Source organism: Cebidichthys violaceus, unplaced genomic scaffold (genome assembly GCF_023349555.1).
Source record: "Cebidichthys violaceus isolate CVI_PGR_0920_01 unplaced genomic scaffold, fCebVio1.0.p SCAF_6, whole genome shotgun sequence".
Taxonomy (NCBI): Eukaryota; Metazoa; Chordata; class Actinopteri; order Perciformes; family Stichaeidae; genus Cebidichthys; species Cebidichthys violaceus.
In genome coordinates this window covers 18,186,683-18,203,996 of record NW_027176816.1, presented here as the reverse complement: position 1 = coordinate 18,203,996, position 17,314 = coordinate 18,186,683, and the positions used below count along the sequence as shown (strand labels likewise).

Here is a 17,314-nt window from a genome sequence, read left to right as displayed (position 1 = left end):
TATCATTCACAACGCGGATGTACCATTCATTATTTTATGTTAGCGTGATACTGGACCGGTTACAGTGGTGTCCGACTTGGAGGATTTAGCAATTTCAATTACTTAATTTCTGAACATAGCACATATTTTCATGGCTGTCACTTTTTCCGTCGGTGCAGTGGATGTCAGACCGCAAGGCTAATTACGAAGGTAATGCTAGTGTTATTATAATCGGTTGTTAAAGTTAGCTTTAAGGCGGCTAACATTTAGCTAAAACTAGCTTTGATATAAAGCTGGGTTATCTATTCAAAGCTGTGTTAGATATTTTGGCAATGTTGATAGTAGTTACCTAATTACGTTAGATGGGGGAGCTTTATACATTTTACACAACAGCTTCCATAACATACCGTCAGTGTAGGAAGTAACGCTAATGTTAATTGTTATTACAGTAACGTTAAAGCACAGAATTTGTTAGCATTGATTCAGTGGTAACGTAACGTTATTAGCTAAATCAATGATCACAGTCATCTTCTCTTTTACTGTGTCCTTCCAAATTCAGTCTGCCAATTCACTGAGTCTCCGTTATAAATAGATAGTCACTAAAATATGACTTAAATACGATCCAGGAAAGGATCAGTTGTATTCTTGTGCGATGAGAAAGGATAATGTCATTTTTGCAGGAGTGCAGCTCAATCAATCTATCTTCTCATTCTGCTGAAATGTCTTCACTTGATTCCACTTGAAATTAACTATCTTCTTCTTTCCTCAGGTGTCTTGGAGGCTTGATGCTGTCCATTCCTGTCCTGCCCCGTGCCAAGTGTCAGCATGGAGGAAGAAACCCTTGAGGCAGCCATCAGTGCCTATGGTGCCCAGCTGCAGCAGGTGGAGTCAGCTCTGTCAGCTGGCCTGGACCCTTCCCAGCAGTCAGACCTGCTCAAACTGAAAGAGGACCTTTGTCAGCTGATAGAGCTCACAGAGTCCAGCCTGGTGTCTGTCAAAAAGAGTCGTCTTCTGGCCAGCCTCGAGGACGGCGATGGACTGCAGGCGTACACCTCAGAGGCAGCAGCTGGCACAAACGGCGCAAATGGCGGATTGGACGGTGAGATGGCTGCTTTCTACTCTAAACTCGGGGAGTCATCGGGAAGTAGCTCTGATCCTAGAGATGGAGACAATGGGGGGGAAGGTGGGGTAGATTATGATGAAGAGGAGGAAGAAGAGGCAGAAGAAGAAGATGCACTCAGTGGTACCAAAGTAAGAGCGCCCTACCGGACAACATGGGGGACACTGGAGTATCACAATGCCATGGTGATGGGGGCGGAAGCGTCGGATGGAGAGGAGGCACAAGTAAGAGTGCTCTACGTCTACCCCACCCAGAAGTCTATGAAACCCTGTCCTTACTACCTAGAGGACAAATGCCGCTTCCTGGAGAATTGCAGGTAGAGTACCACTGTTTTTGTTTTTTACCGTTGTACATGCAAAAGATTGCTGCATGTTAAAACTTGCTTATTTCTGCCTTCTTTGTAGTAGCAGATATTATCCAGCAAGTGTCACCCATTGTCCACATGATGCAGGCTGACCATAGCAACAGAAAACTAAAAATAAACGTGTTAAAATAAAAATGTTTTCTTAGACACAACTGTCTAAAGACTAGCTCTAAGGATTTTTCACTCGTTTTCTAGTACAGTATGAGCTCCAATAAGCCATATTGGTTGAATCCCTCAATTATTTAGTGTATAATCCACTTGATCTCAGTTCTGTTTCACTTATCCTTGTTTTTGTTTTTTTTGGAAGGTTTTCCCACGGCGAGGTGGTGTATGTGTCGGAGCTCAGAGAGTTCCTTGAGTTTGACCTCAGTAATCTTGAAGAGGGCTCTTCCTGTTTGGCTCGACATGAGGACGGCATCTGGTACCCCGCCAAAATAAAAGGTATTCCGCTGAGAGGGCCAGTTTGTTGACAACGTGTTTTCGAGTAAAAATCAAACAGATTTCTGAAAATTGAGATTACTAAAAAAAGTCAATCTGAATACAATTGTGACAAAACAACCAAGAGAAAGGATTCCTGTTCAGTTGAGTGTTTCGCTCACTCAAATGTGTTCTCTCTATTTAGACATTGACAGTGGTTTCTACACTGTGAAGTTTGACTCGGTGCTGCTGAAAGATGTTGCGCTCGAGGCCGACTGCATTATCCCGCCTTTGAGAGAAGACGACCCGCTCTCCTCTGACTCTGACCTGGACGACACTGGAGATGGACATGATGTGGCTTTTGCAAAAGGTGTCCATGGATTATGTGTTGCCATACCCAATCAAAACATGAGCTAGTCTTACAAATCTTGCAAAAGATAAAATGTGACTTGGGTGTATTTTCAGGCGGATTATAAGCCTCCTCCAGTTAATGGCCTAGTATTCCATTCTACTCCCCAGTAAAGATTTGAACATTTGAATTAGTCTGAAAGTTGTTTGACAAAGTAACTGACTGTTTCTACTTTGACTTTCACTTGCTACCCAACAGTTATGGACACTGCTGTAGAATCCACAGACACGGTGAACAGTGCACATTTTGGTGGCTGGGAGGCGCATACCAGAGGCATCGGATCCAAGCTCATGCTCAAAATGGGCTATGAATATGGGAAAGGTAAGTGCACAACATCAACCACACGTTAGGTTCTGAAGTCATAACGTTCTGTTGTGAACAAACGCAAGAGGAGTCATTCGCTGCACTACACTTCATACAAATGTTTCACCAGCTTTTGACACACACACACACACACACACACACACACACACATACATATATATATATACACACATATAAGCGACGAACGAGCCCTCACACCTTCCCACGTGTCGGGGGAACTGGTGGGCCGCCTACTCGACCCAACACAACAAAACAAGAACTCTGCTAATGAACAAGCAACTCTCCTTGCGATTGCTCCCACAAGATTTGGGGCAGATTGGACATCATACGCTGAAGATACAATAACTTCTTGTTTTCGTGGCGAAAGGCACGTTTTCGCCACCACGGCAACAACAACATTTCATCAGGGTCCTCGCACTGATGTCAGTGCTCGGGCCCCGATAACACGCCGACCGGAGCACGTCTTTGCATGTTGTGTTCACGGTTCCCCAGGGTTTCCTACCCCTCCATTTACAAAATCTTACCGCCTCTGCCCTTGACCAAAGCATTCGGCCTCAGAGCTTGAAGTTGGTCCCTGGGCTCTGCACTGTGGCTGTGCCGGCTGCACCTAAATAGAAAAAGACAATCAATAATATTGCAATACAAGGAGTACCCGCGCACCGGAATTACAGCTCCCTTTCGTTGAGTGACATTCTAATCATCTTATCACGTTCGTACATCTTCATGACGGGGCAAGTGATCAAAAGAACACTCATATTGGTGGACAAACAAGTTCCAATCATGGGTCACAAACGATGCAATAAAGATATCGAACAGTTAAACGTAATGAGCTGGGTACCATCGGTTGACAAGAGTCATTAAAAAGCATATTTCACATGTTAAATGAAATAAAAGTATAACCCATCTGTACCTTTTTTTTAGAATGTTGTTTTGCATAGACACGTGTTCCTCTTCCTCACTCAATCGCTTTTGTTTTCTCAGGCTTGGGAAAGATGCAGGAGGGTCGAGTAGAGCCGGTCTTGGCCGTGGTTCTACCCAAACGCAGGTCTCTGGACCAGTGTGCCGAGCTCACCCAGAGACGCACCCAGAGCAAGGTCGCCCAAGACGGCACGCCGACGGGCCGCCCAAAGAGACGCAGGAAGCCCCGGGTCGCCACCGGAGGGCGCCGTACCGTCTTTGACTTTCTCAACCAGAAGCTAGAAGGCAAAGGCACCGGTCCCGCCGAGGGGGGTAGTGCTGCTGGTGCTGCTGCTGCTTCTGCGGCGGCGGTGGCGGCGGCGGCGACAGGGGTGGAGGCCTACAGGGGGGGGAAGAGCACCAAGAGGACTCTGAACGTGAAGGTGTTCCAGGCTGCGGAGAGGGTGTCCCAGACCGAGAGGGAGATCCAGAAACTGACTGAGTCACTCAGCAGACAGACGGGCAGGTCGGTACTCACTCCTGTGTTTTGCTCGTTTATGATACATTTCTATAAGTGCAAACGGAACCAAGACGTCATTAATATCACTTCATTCCAACGCAACCAATGAAACCTTCTCCATGGAGAGTACAGACGCATCAGCAATCCCATGCACACGCATACGTACACAGCACTTGAGTTGCTATGTTGAGATGGCTTTGGGGGAGTTAAACTGTAAATAAGGTGCAGAAATCGGAGGTTAGACACTTGTTTTCCGCCGCCAGCTTATTCTGCAAAGTGCATCTAAAACCAGCTCGTCTCCCCACGTCCTAATCTGTTTGTTATTTTGTGTGTGTGCAAAGGGACGCCTCCAGAGTGAAGCAGCTGGAGGAGAAGCTGTCAGCGGCCCGCCGGCTGCTGGCCCAGCAGAAAACCCAGGAGCTGTCCATCCAGGGAGAGCACCGGAAGGCCGACACGCACAAGAAGATGACTGAGTTTTAAGATCAGTTCTCTCAAAAGCCTCTGAGGATAAAGGGAAGCGCTGCCTGCCTGAAATGAACTTTTGCCCGTTGCCTGTTGTCAGTTTTTTTGCTATAAATTTTTTTGCATTATTTCTCACCGGCATCATGGATTCGACTCAGCTGCGATGCCCATTTTATGCAGAATGCAGCATTTGCTGAACATCATTTCTGCTTCTCATTATAGTTTTCGAAGGACTGAGCAGTTTTATTTTGTGCGAGCGGTTGTTGGGTTCCTAATTGAACCCTTCACAATAATGTTCCAAACTAAATTTGATTTGTGATGAACATTTTGTGTATTTTTCTTCATCCACACTAAAAACACTGTTTGGAGAAAACTAATGTGCCATTTTCATTCTTTTTTTTTGAACCATACACCTATGTAGTGCGTTTCTCTACCACCAAATTTTTAATGTGTTCTTTTGTTTTGCTTTTTCGGAGAGAGGTTTCAATAATTCCGGCCAGAGGCTGCTCCAATGGTAAGTGCAGTATACCTTTGCTCGGATTTCTGGCTGACTTTTAAATTACAACCTCGGGAGTTGGGAGACCTTTCCACGGTTCTGAAGTGGAGCCCCTCCATCCGCCCACGCCTCTTACCGGCTCATACACAGCATCTTTGAAGCCACGACCAATACCCCTCTATTAAATAATGAATTTGGAGAGCACCTTGTCTGCTCGTTGATCCGACACACATCGTCTGTAGGCGGTGGGTGGGTTGAGTAGTGACTACGTCCGCCTCGCTGCCTTCCACACTCTCAAGTAAAGGTTTAAGTTAAGGTGTTAGGTAGCTCCAGATGAGGTCCATCTTACGAGCAATTTATAATCTTAATGCGATGCAGCATGAAACACAAAACTACTGTATTTGCCGCATATGTTCAACGTTCTTTTTAATAAAGGCCTTCCAAAAGAATCAGTAGGGCTTAGAAATGTAAAGTTTAGTGTGACCCTGAGTCCATAAAAGACGTCTTGAGAAGTGGTGACCATCAGCAAGTCGCGTTGTCCCCTAAGGAGAAGGAGATAGTAAATAGCTCGTGTTAAAGCAATCAGCTGGGAGATACAGTGCACTCTGTAAGCCCTCCTTGAAGTCTCTGGACGGACTCTGGGGCGGAGCAGAGGGCAGCCGCACACACCCACTGTGTGTCCTGAGGGAAGCCCCCCCCCCCCCCCCCCTCTCGCGCTCCGATCTGATGAGTGGCAGCACTTTTAGATTGCCGGTGACTGGAGGGATCACACTGAAATTGCTGATCGTTGTTGGGGGAAAAAAAAAAAAAATGGCAAAAATGCAGCGCGTGTGTTGATTTAATGGGATCCCTCGAGGGTCTGTGCTTCACGCTTTACCTCATTTACGGGTCCCTGGCGGTATCACCCCACAGCCAACAGCAGATTTACTCAGTGTGTGTGTGTGTGTGTGTGTGTGTGTGTGTGTGTCTCAGGTCTAAGTGTTGTCTACATCCTTGGTCGTCTGTATGCGCTGCACACTCCTGCAGACGTCTGTCTCGTGTGTGGATTCAGACTGGCCTATTAGGGGAGTTTTCTCTTCTAATCGGCACTTATCAGGACCTGGATTATGTGATTAAGGAGATGTGATGGAAAAATTGATTGGAAGGCCACCTTGACAGATGTTTTACTCAGGAATTCACTTTAGGCTGTTCAGCTCTGAGGGTTGCCAGGCTACAGGGGGGACGACCTGTAGGTTGGGCTTCAGTGTTTTCTACCTGCATTCTCTGTGGTTCCAAATTTAGACCGCGTTTCCTAATAACTAACAAAGTTGTACGTCTTTGAACTATTCACCGCTATGATTTCATCCATTTTCAGCCACGCTAGCAACACGACTAGTGATTGGCAATGTCAGTCGGTCGGTCTTGTACGCCGCTTCGGCCCACACTGGAATAGCTCAACGTCTACTAAATGAACATCTGCGTTCCCCAGAGAATGAAGCCTGATGACTTTGGTGTAACCAGCAGTGCAACATGTTCAGTTATCGTGTGAAATAGCTCAACATCGACCATATGGATTGGCACAAAGTTTGTGGGAGCCGCTGCCACTATAGGGTAAAATAGTCAACCTGCTTAACATCAGCATGTTAGCATTTAGCTCAAAGCACCGCTCTGACCACGTACACTTGAACTAGGTCCACTTTCTAGCTTTTTCTAAGCCTCTCAGCCGCATCAGGCGTCTGTATTACATGCCTAGAGATCCATCTCCATGACAACCGAGCAAACTCCTTACGCTGATGATAGTTACGCGATGTGGTTCAAGCCTTATGAAACCTAAGAACCAGGCCTGTTAACCGGTTACGACCAGTTGCTTACAACTGTCCAGAAATGAAAGCAAGCATTGCAAACAAACTACGTTTTTGTGGGATTATGTCAGAAAGATTATATGTATTTAAAATACTGTACTGCAATATTAGGACTAACTACCTCTATCCTAGATACACAAAACATGCTGCTCCTTTATTCCAATTTCTACACGGTTCATCAACTCGTGAGAATGCTGACTTTTTGCCCGGTACCTGTTAGATTTAGCCTCAGACTTTTAACACTGTATCATATGTAGCCAATATTCATCATCATGTACATATTCAAATCCTACAGGCTTCTCCTTCTAAAATGAATCAGCTGGAAAGAAGCCAGCGGGGGACTAGAACTAGTACGCATATGCACATACTAATACACACACAGCGCTTACATCCATAACTAACAGTATTACTGTCCGGTTCATCACGTTCAATTAAAGTCTCCTTGTCTAAATGAATTATCTAAGTCCTAGCATATGTATCTGTAAAGACGATCCCTTAATTGAAACTAGCATTGAAGGTCAATTTGTCATCAAGGTAAATGTAACAAAATGACATTTAGTTGTAAATGATAGCTTCTCCTTACTTGCGTGGCATTTGCATTGCTTTCTTGAGGCAGCATACAGAGGACCTTTAAGGAGCTCCACTCTGTGACATGCCCGTTTGTAATTTGCATGATATTAATAATACCAGAGTTTTACATATGAAGTCCCTGCTGAAACGGCACGTCTTATCATATAATGGAACTTTTGTAGTTCAATAAAGACCATCCTCGTTTATTGTGTTTCCAGGGAAAACTGGAAGGACAAATGGAAATGAATATCCGCTCATATATTATCTTTGCATACACACAAAAGAATTACTTTTTTTTTTTTTTTTTTATAGAGCTGTGCTTTTAAGTCATTTGAAGTTGCAACAAAGCTGCTATGTATTTCACACCATCATCCAGCCTTTCTTCTGCCAATGATGTGCTGGATTCAATGAATAAATACACAGCTCTGCAGGTGTATCACCTTGTTTAAAGTGCTGCCTTTCCATATTGTGCTTGATTGCAATTTTCTCCTGTGTGTTTCTCCATAATGATCACCGGTTGGTCCTCTGCTGAGTCGGTGGAAATACAATAGTTTGTTGGCTGAGGTCAAGATGAAGGGCATCACTATGGGCATTCAGGTGTAACGTTAGATTTTAAATCTAATCAAATCAGGATTTCACTGAGCAGCAGGATGCAGACGTATGGGAACAGGATTAAAGTGGACAAGAGGTGATGACTTGCTGTAAACAGGAATTTAACGCTTTTTTTGTTTTTGGTAGACATATTAACAAGTTAGAAACATAAATAATCCGAAGGCTGCCTCAGTTTTGAAGCTAGAGCGAAGGTACTGTCGTCATACGAAGCTATGACCTGATTGGTACCATGTCCTGCTAGCTTGTCGGTAAAGGGGCTGAAAACTCTCAAATTTTAGGCCAAATTTTTGGCGAGGGAAAGCTGGCATTGCCATTTTGAGCTTCCATTTTGAGCCTCCCCTTTACAGACATGCCCAGTTTTTGGGCAAAAACCATGCAGTTGTTAGAATTCAGTATAAATGTGGTATTTTTGCATATACTAAAAAAGATGTATTTTAATATTTCTGCATACCGGGGTCCCAAATTAGCCTTGGATTTGTATAAATTAGGTGTGACTGGAAAGCTGAGACTCTACTGGATCCAATGAGCTTAATTGTGTTCTTGTGTGATGATGATGCTACCCATGGTAGCCATGTCACATTGTGAGAGCATTTTTTTAAAAGTTGACGTCACTATAATGTGACATGTGACCTCTTGGATAATCACAGCCTCATGACACTTTACATCCACAAACTAGAGACCTATGGCATTTAGAGAATGTATGACTTATCTAGGTGTAGTGACAATAACGGGGTTTCACAGAAGAAGACAGAAGCACTTGACATTCAATCTGCAAAAAAATGCAATTCTTACAGAAATCTCCAAATGTCAAAGGTTTTTAATACCACATCACAGCATTGCATTTTCTGTGGTGTTCCTCAAGGTCTTGGTATCTAAATGTGGTATTTTGGAGGGATTGTTGACCATCAATTCCCGAGTAGTACATTTTTTTATTTTATTAATTTATTGCCAAATGTGTAATAATTTGTATCAATCCCAAAAAACAGCTTGTAAGACATGAAATAGCATGGCAATCGCCATCATATAATTCCATCATCATTTTATAAGCCCCTTTACTCTCTATATGACGAGAACAATGTAACACACCCTGCTGAGCCGCAGCTCAAATTAATCTTTAGACGACTTTGTTACAGTAATTTAAGTAAACGTAATTCGTTACTTCCACCCCTGCACCTAATACAAACACTATATGCAGCTCATCTTCATCTGATAATGTGTGTCATACTGCAGCACAATTAACCTTTCCATAAAAGTGTTAGCAGTTTGTACAGAACCAATGGCCTAATCATCTGTTCATTTAGCTGTTGCAGATATTGAAAAGATTAATTAAGCAAAGCCGCAAAAGTCATGCACTATCTAAATTAACAAAATGGGATGTTATTAAGGAAAGTTTGGAGCCTTTCCGTAATAAAGTCAGCCTCATGTATATAATAACGTGAATACAAATAATAATATAAACAATACTCTTTTTTTTTTGTATGGTAAAGGATGGACCACATGTTTACTGTCAATATAGGTGACACCTTGGTGACTGGTGTCTTACCCTAATGGTGTAACGATTTAAAATGTCCCATCAACACTCCTCTGCTCGTTGGCACCGCTCCAGGTTTCTCTTTTGTCATAAATATTCAGAAGTGGTTTCATCATCACACTTTCACTCCTTCCACTGTCCACCACTGCCTGAAACCTTCAACAAACCAAGAACAGCTCTTTTATTGTTTTTGTTCAGCACTTTGATAGCAATTCGATTTCCTGCCCTGTCATGATTGTATTGCACGGTACACAGTGTGAAATGCAGTGTGGAGGCTGGTTTTCTTTATTTCAGATAAAAAATAAAAAATGTCTCCAAAGTTATTTATTGATATTCACCTGAAACTTTAAATATCAATACCTAAATATTACAGTCTTGAAAGTCATGCTTGACAAAAAAAAGAAGAAAAATCAGGCCGCTCATTCCACTGCTATTCTACTCATTTATCAAGCAATAGAAAACATTGGCAGGGGTTGGGGGGGAGGAAGGGCTATGCATGACCGGAGAGTGACTTTAAATCCCTCCCTGTTAACGCCAAAGTGCTGTGGTAGCAACAAAAGAAATATTGAATGATGTGTTTATTTAACTGCTACGATTAGACAATCCTACCCATCAATGACCACTGCAAAAAAAAAAAACGTCACATGAACAAACACGCACAACTCCCTCCCAGAAATTCAATCAGGTCGCACTGAAACTTGAATATTTTACATTGACATTGTAGCAGGAATGTGAAAATTGGGATTTAAACCAAACCTTTTACAGTCTTCTTAACATCTTATGTCCTCTGTGGTGTTGTATGCAGTTGTATATTGGTCAAACTCTATTCTTCTCTGTTATACAAGGTGACAGCGTGGGCTATACAACTCAATGTCAAAATTGAGTGGCGAAGAAGGACTTTTTCGCTGTTGGCCTTTTGCCCTCATAAAGAATTTATACGCTCAGTGGAATCAATGAGAGATATTTCATCTTGTTTCTCCGTGAGTAGCCTTTTGATAACCTGGGGCAAGACCAAGGCGTGGGACTTGTAGTTCCATTGAAAAATAAAAAAATTATATATATTTTTTTCTTCTTTTTTTTTAAAGAGATAAGACAGTTTGTTTCCCGTAAGTGTTCGTGGACTCCCTGTCCGTTAATGGCGAGATTCTAGATCATTCCAGCCAGCCAAGGAGGAAGAAAGAGTCCCACAGATCCCAGTATACACACCATTACAAACATCCAGAGGAATATCCTGTCAATGACCATGGCCACATACTTCCAGTCTTCTTTCACCTAGCAGAGAAGAGACACAGCACAGAGGGACATTTCAGAATTTCACCACACCTTTCTTTTTACCAGCTGTCACTTTTCACCCTTCATTGAGTTCTCTCGAATGGCTGGTTTTTTTCATTATGAGGCGGCTATCGCCTAAATGTCAGTCAATTCTTGCTCGTCTCTCTTATGAAATATTCAGGGTCAAATTACAGAGGTCCCAATGTCCCAAAGACGGGGCTTTTCTAGCGAGACAAAGAAAGTACATTGTAGTCCTGACAATGACTGGCGTCAATGAATGCTATACCTTTTTTTTTAAATTTCTATTATTTTAGAATAATTGTACACATTTTCAAACTTCTGCTCCCACTCCACAGAGACAGCTTTCATTCTTTTGCAAATGACACGGCAATTAACACTGAATCAGTGCTGTACTGTATACTGAAAAAAGCTTCTTGCCTTTCTTATCAAAATGCATTTTCACTGATTTAACTAGAGACCGGCAGTTTGACACATGGTGCGACGTGAGGTAAAGTCTCATTAAACTGTCACTTGTCTGATGGTCATTTGCTCTGGGAAGCTCTCAATTATGTAATGCAAGTAATTCCGCAAACACAGGTCGTAGTAGGAACACCCACGGTTGGATTACAAGGCACAGCCTGTTATACACGATTATACACTGAGAATTTTGACTTGCACAGATGATTACAGATTGGATATATATAACTATTATGTAATTTATCAAGGCTTTACCAATTATTTAAATTAAGGTAGTTTCAACTCACTGAGAAATCTGCATCCTCTGCCCTGAGATGATCGGCGACGTACTGAACTCCCTCTATGGCACGTTGCACAGCTGGGGATATAGTTGGAATAACGGTGTTCTGCTGGGTACTCGCATCTTTAGTTGACTCGGCCGTGACGGTTCCTGCTGGTTGATCTGTACGGGCTTGTTTCTTCACCCACCCTGCGATCGCCATGAGCCCAGGCCCTTCATCGTGCAGACAGCAATACTGGAAGCTGCGGGAGCGACACCGGTGTCCGGCTCTCTGAGGGAGCTCCCTCTGTCGGTCACACATTTGCTCTGCGCTGAGGGAGCGGCCATTTGGGGCCATTGTATTTGGTTCGTCTTTGGAAAGGCTGTGGAGTGGACCCATTGGCAAAGCTGGGGGCAAGGATAGTTGCGAAGAAGACGAGGCCGCGGAGTTGTGTCCCCGTGGGGGTTGCTTCTCAGAGAGAACTGAATACTGACCGGATGTGGTCCGGCAGAAGATGTTGGCCGTCAGTGGGTGATCATCTTCCTTGCGGTCCTCAACAGGGGAAGAGGGTGGAGAGGGCGAGCAGACATGGATGCTTGGACTGTCGGATGGAGTCTTTGGGAGTGCATTCTCCACCTGGCACATCTGTCTCAGCCCCGTCTCCAACCCTGTCCAATAGGCCAGCGAGTTGCCCGTCACAGATATGGTGGTCGGACGGTGCATCATCTCGATAAGCTTCTTGCAGTGCTGCTTGGCTGTGCCCGGCGGACGCTTCATGAAGAGGACTCGCGGCACCATGTCCAAGAATACTCTGCGCACCCAGTGAGGCATGCTGTGGGTTTGTGGCGACCGGTGATGTACGTTCAAAACAAAGACGGTGATTACGATGGAGAGGGTGACAAAGACCATGGTGAACAGCAGATATTCACCAATCAGCGGAATCACCAGCGATGTAGACGGTATGATCTCTGTGATCAGCAGGAGGAATACCGTTAGGGACAGTAGCACTGAGATGCACAAGGTGATCTTCTCTCCACATTGCGATGGCAAATAAAACACCAGCACAGTCAAACAGGAGATAAGAAGACAGGGGATGATGAGGTTGATGGTGTAGAACAACGGAAGCCTCCGGATAATGAAGTAGTAGGTGATGTCTGAGTAGATCTCCGTGCAGCACTCGTACTTTTTGGTGTTGTACTTGCCCACTGCATTGACGATGACCCATTCGCCACTCTCCCAGTAGTCCATCTGGTCCACGTCGCTGGCCATGCTGATGAGATCGATCTTGGCGCGGTCATAGGTCCACGAGCCAAACTTCATCTTGCAGCTCTGCTGGTCAAAAGGGAAGAAGGTGACATCAATGCTGCACGAAGACTTGTAGATGGCCGGTGGCATCCACTTTATCCGACCGTCGTGGAACAGATGTGCCTTCGTGAGGTGAGTCACCGCAAAGTCACCATCAGCGCTGCAGATAAAACAACGGGGTATGAGAGGGGAGAAAAGTGGGGAGAAAATGTACTTAACATTTATACCTTCATCAAGGGTTGCATTACAATACTTTTATTCCGGCCAAGTGTTTCAAGCGATACCATTAATTCCACATCTTACCATTGCCTTCAGTGGGTTAGGTGAGTTTGGTCATTTTTCTCGGTTGGAAAATGCTGGTAAGTTGCCATTTTTAACCACTGACTAAAGTGAACTTGTAACTTGAAGAACAAATGATGACTTTTATACAGTGTGACAAGTGCAAAGCATACAAACCGCTAAACGTTTACATTGCTAATGTTCTTCAAAAAGAATTAAAAAAAAAAAAAACAATGGGAGAAAATTGCCAGAGAACTATCTACTATAATTCAAATCTTCTAAGTCTTCTTAATTTAAAGTTTGTTTTCCATTCTTTAAATCACCCTCAACATGCTCTTATTAGCAGAGACACAACATTTGTTAATAATATATGTATTCTGATTAAACTCAGATTTACATGTCTCTATCACATGTGAAATCTGTCACAATAAGCTATTTGTGGTGCCAGAGAAGAGATACAGGAAGACAGTGATCCAATCTCTGAACACTGACAGCTGCCCCATCTTCCTCTGTCTCATCTCCTGCCTCTATAATCTGATCAATCTTTGTTGAAATCCTTCCATAATTCCAGCCCTGCCATTACACACCTAAACTCCCCTCCCATTACTTCCTGCTTCAGCTCATCATCTGACGTAGTCATCTGTCCATCTTGTTGCGATTAGCTTTAGTACATATTGAGGTTAGCTATCAGTCACTTTGTGCTGGACCTTCTATGTTGCTTTCACTCTGTTCTGCCCGTTTCTGCTCCGAACATCTGCCCACCATAGCCCTCATCCTACCCTTTAGTCTAATCCAGCATTAAAATAGAGGTAACCCAAGTCAGATATTTTAGTGTAGTCATAGATTCAAGACCGAAGACAAGACCAACGACAGCCTTTTACCAACGCAACAATATAGCAATTATTAGATCATTTATGTTGAAATCTCTCATTCTGAGCTCTGCAGCCAACGTCTTTACTAAGCTGAGCATGTAAATCAAGAAACAGTTTAGAATGAAACAACCTCGTTTTGTTTCGTTTTAGTCAGCGTTTAAATGTGAAGGACTTTGGAATACCCTGTGCACGAAATATGATTTAAAAAAAAAAAAGAAGTTGCCCTGCCTTGCCCTATTAGTTCCTACAAATAAATGACTTGGCCTCAGATATTTCATCACGAGAAAGCAAAATCATGTTTCTATCGTGCCACAAATTTAACATTTTTATTTAGCTGTCATGCCAGTTTCCGATCTAGTTTTAGCCGAGTTCCCTGATTTAGAGTGACTTAAATACAGGTCTACTTGGGGCTTTTCACACTGGATGCATTTTATCCGAGGCCCCTTGAAACACATCCAATTACATTCCACCTTATAATTCCCAGGCTAATGTATTGCTTTGTACAATGTACCAAGCTGTGTTTGTAACCACATCCATTAAGGCTGACCTTGTTCACATTTATTTTAGCTAAATTACTTTACGACATTGGCACAGGACAAGATGTTAGGCACAACAGCTGAATCTTCAAGTGTTCCCTCCAGTCATACCGTCTGTTGGAATGAAATCATCTCAATGTGAACATTGGCTGCTATGTGATTAGTTTTGCCTTGAATGTGGCAACATTTGAGATCCCAGAGTCTCTTCCAATTTCTTCACATGAAAACAAGCTATTGACACAGATCCTCACTTGTTGTAGAGGACTATGTCGGGCCTCCAGATGATCTCTGAGGGAATACGGATGGAGGTGACATTTTCGTATTCCTCGGGTTTCCAGCGGAGTTTGTAATCGTTCCATTCCTGTAGGAAAACATTAATAAAATGTATACACTGTAGCTTTATATTGGACTGTATAATTAGCATGTGTTTTATCTCCAATTATATTATTACATACTTGCTTGACCCAAACGTTTGTGGTCATCATCTGGTTCTTCTCATCCTTATTTCATGTAAACAGGAGAGGGAAAAAATTAATTATGACATTCATCTTCTTTCCAATGAATTATGTGTCAGCCTGGACTTCATCATCGCATGGGTTTCATTTTATATTCATCATTTGTTATTTTTTCAAAGCCGCTTTCAAAAATAAATCAACATACCCTTTATTTAAAAAGACAGATTAGTTGTGTAATACATCAATAAAAAAAATAAAAAAAACATTAGGTAATGCTACGTGCTTTGCTGCCAGCGCTGCCAAGCTGCTGTCTCCAGCTCTCCCCCAGCAACATCTGAGACACAGCAGTCAGTGAAAATGCACTGTAGGAGAGAACAACTTCACCAGGAGCTGACTCTCACTACATGTGAATGTGAAGCAAGCCCTGCCACCTAATTGTGTGTCAAAAACCCGGAGAATCGTCCCACGTAGCGATGCGGGCTGCACCTTTTCGATATTGAAGCTGCACCAGTGAACTTTGCATTGTTCCAAATGGCAGTTAAAGGCCTTATAAAAAAAACGGGTTTACCTTAGTCAACAGAAACCCTGCAACATAAATTGTGTCTGTAATGCAAAGATAAGACAAGAGTCAAGAGAGAATAGAGATGTTTTTTGTTGAGACCAGCTGTGTCTGGATTTGGATAGTTACTGGCAGCAATAGCATACTTGACAACTGAATTTAATTTGTGAAAATAATTCAGCCTCTTCTGTTATGGTTTAATTTCCGCTGATAAGCGATCTGTATATTTAGATTTATCTCTCTTTCCTGGCGTAGCATTGAGCTGGTTGCTAGAGTGATCATGATGAATATGATACATAAGACATAGAGGACAATGGAAACTATACACAACTGCATTGGACCAACATTCATAATAATAAATCAACTTTTCAAGGGCCACACCTACTGGGCGAAGTGATATTTGCATTTATATTTTCATGCAGTTTAATGTGCAGCAGCTGATCAGCGTATTAGCTATTTAGCCAACGTTTTTTTGCATTCAGTCAGAACAAGTGAGGTAGTGCAACAGAGAAAGGGATGTAGTATATCGAGCAACTGTTATTGAAAGTTTCGTAATAATAATAATAATAATAATAATAAGTAAAATTAGCAAGAAAGTCCACTAAGGGTAGTGGGTCAAGCAAACACACAACAAACACAGGACTTTCACCCAGGAGACCACTGCTTGTGTCCCATGTGAAACCAAAACTAAACATTGACTTATGGACTACTTTTTTGATGCATTGTTACGTAAGCGGTTGTTGTTTATTTACGCTAGTTACGTTACATTTTATGTTATTATTGTGACAGAATTTTTCCAGCCTTAACCAAGTATTTTAGTTGCCTGAACATAACCAATTGTTCACAATGTTAACCACGTGGCGTTACACCGATATAAACAAATATTTATGAAACTTTTATGAAATTTTTGGTTCAGAAACATTGAGATTCTAAGTAATATGGAAGCCACTATGATTTTTTTTAGTTTTTTTTTTCTTTTGTTCCATCAGAGGAGACTACAAGGCAAGTGCTAGACAGAGCAGATATGTATGCTGTAGCAGTAGAAAAACAAAAACAAAAGCAATTTATTTCAGTTGGACTTCAATATTGACATCCAGGGTTGGCTATTGGTGAAACGCAACAATGCTGTGAGGTTTTACTCACCACATCAATGAGCTGGGCAATAGACAATCCAAAGTGGACCAGCACTGTGTCTGAAGTGTTTTCCACAGGCCGGGAGAGCTTATTGTAATGTGCGAACAGATCCTGGAGCAGCCTCTCTTCAGCGTGGGCACGAGGTCGAACTTGGAAACAAACTAAGGGGAGAGAAGAAGAGATTAGACACATAAGTAAAGCTGGATTAATAACATTGACCTTTTTTTAGCCCTTATGTGCCAATAAAAGTCTTTATAAAACTTTAAAACAATACTTTTGCTAGACTGCATGTACATGCTGCTCCTTTGTGCTCATTTATGACAGTGGCCTTGATTTGTTTCTCTTTTATGCTTGAAATAAAAGCCACGATTTCAAATGCATAATATTAATACTGAATATATTTTCTACAATACATTCATCTTTAATGGATTTAACTGATCCATGCCGCCATGAAGGATTCACTGTACAGAGTGTAATCTAAAAGGAGGGTGACCTCTATTATACAGGTGGCGTTTGGTTACAAGGGACTGTATCTGAGTGATGAGGGTGGAGGGGGGTGGAGATGAGAGAAGGAAAAAGCGGAAGCATGAATCCGAGTCTGAGGGCATCCGCTGCGTCTCTGA

At 42.7% G+C, this 17,314-nt stretch overlaps 2 protein-coding genes across 2 annotated transcripts in view; one reads left to right on the top strand and one right to left on the bottom strand.

Moving 5' to 3' along the window:
• The first annotated feature begins 53 nt into the window (after positions 1 to 53).
• On the top strand, positions 54 to 4,865 carry zgpat (zinc finger, CCCH-type with G patch domain). Its single transcript, XM_068733738.1, has 7 exons — positions 54 to 189; positions 749 to 1,415; positions 1,771 to 1,904; positions 2,086 to 2,250; positions 2,488 to 2,610; positions 3,595 to 4,036; positions 4,372 to 4,865. The coding sequence occupies exons 2-7, from the start codon at positions 805 to 807 to the stop codon at positions 4,508 to 4,510; spliced, it is 1,614 nt and encodes a 537-aa protein (XP_068589839.1). The 5' UTR covers positions 54 to 189; positions 749 to 804; the 3' UTR covers positions 4,511 to 4,865.
• A 3,947-nt stretch (positions 4,866 to 8,812) lies between these two features.
• LOC137889495 (neuronal acetylcholine receptor subunit alpha-4-like) overlaps positions 8,813 to 17,314 on the bottom strand; it is an 11,143-nt gene continuing 2,641 nt past the window's right edge. Inside the window, exons 2-6 of the mRNA XM_068733377.1 lie at positions 16,701 to 16,852; positions 14,999 to 15,043; positions 14,795 to 14,904; positions 11,579 to 13,016; positions 8,813 to 10,814 (exon numbers count right to left, since the gene is read on the bottom strand). Of these exons, the coding sequence (XP_068589478.1) occupies positions 10,689 to 10,814; positions 11,579 to 13,016; positions 14,795 to 14,904; positions 14,999 to 15,043; positions 16,701 to 16,852 (1,871 nt within the window). The 3' untranslated portion in view covers positions 8,813 to 10,688. The remainder of the gene's footprint in view (positions 10,815 to 11,578; positions 13,017 to 14,794; positions 14,905 to 14,998; positions 15,044 to 16,700; positions 16,853 to 17,314) is intronic.

What these genes read in the sequence shown, in the direction of transcription:
- zgpat (XM_068733738.1), top strand. Translation starts at nt 805, where the DNA reads ATGGAGGAAGAAACCCTTGAGGCAGCCATCAGTGCCTATGGTGCCCAG. An exon ending in CGCTTCCTGGAGAATTGCAG is followed by an intron (nt 1,416 to 1,770) that starts GTAGAGTACCAC and finishes TTTTTTTGGAAG; the next exon opens with GTTTTCCCACGGCGAGGTGG. An exon ending in CTCAGCAGACAGACGGGCAG is followed by an intron (nt 4,037 to 4,371) that starts GTCGGTACTCAC and finishes GTGTGTGCAAAG; the next exon opens with GGACGCCTCCAGAGTGAAGC.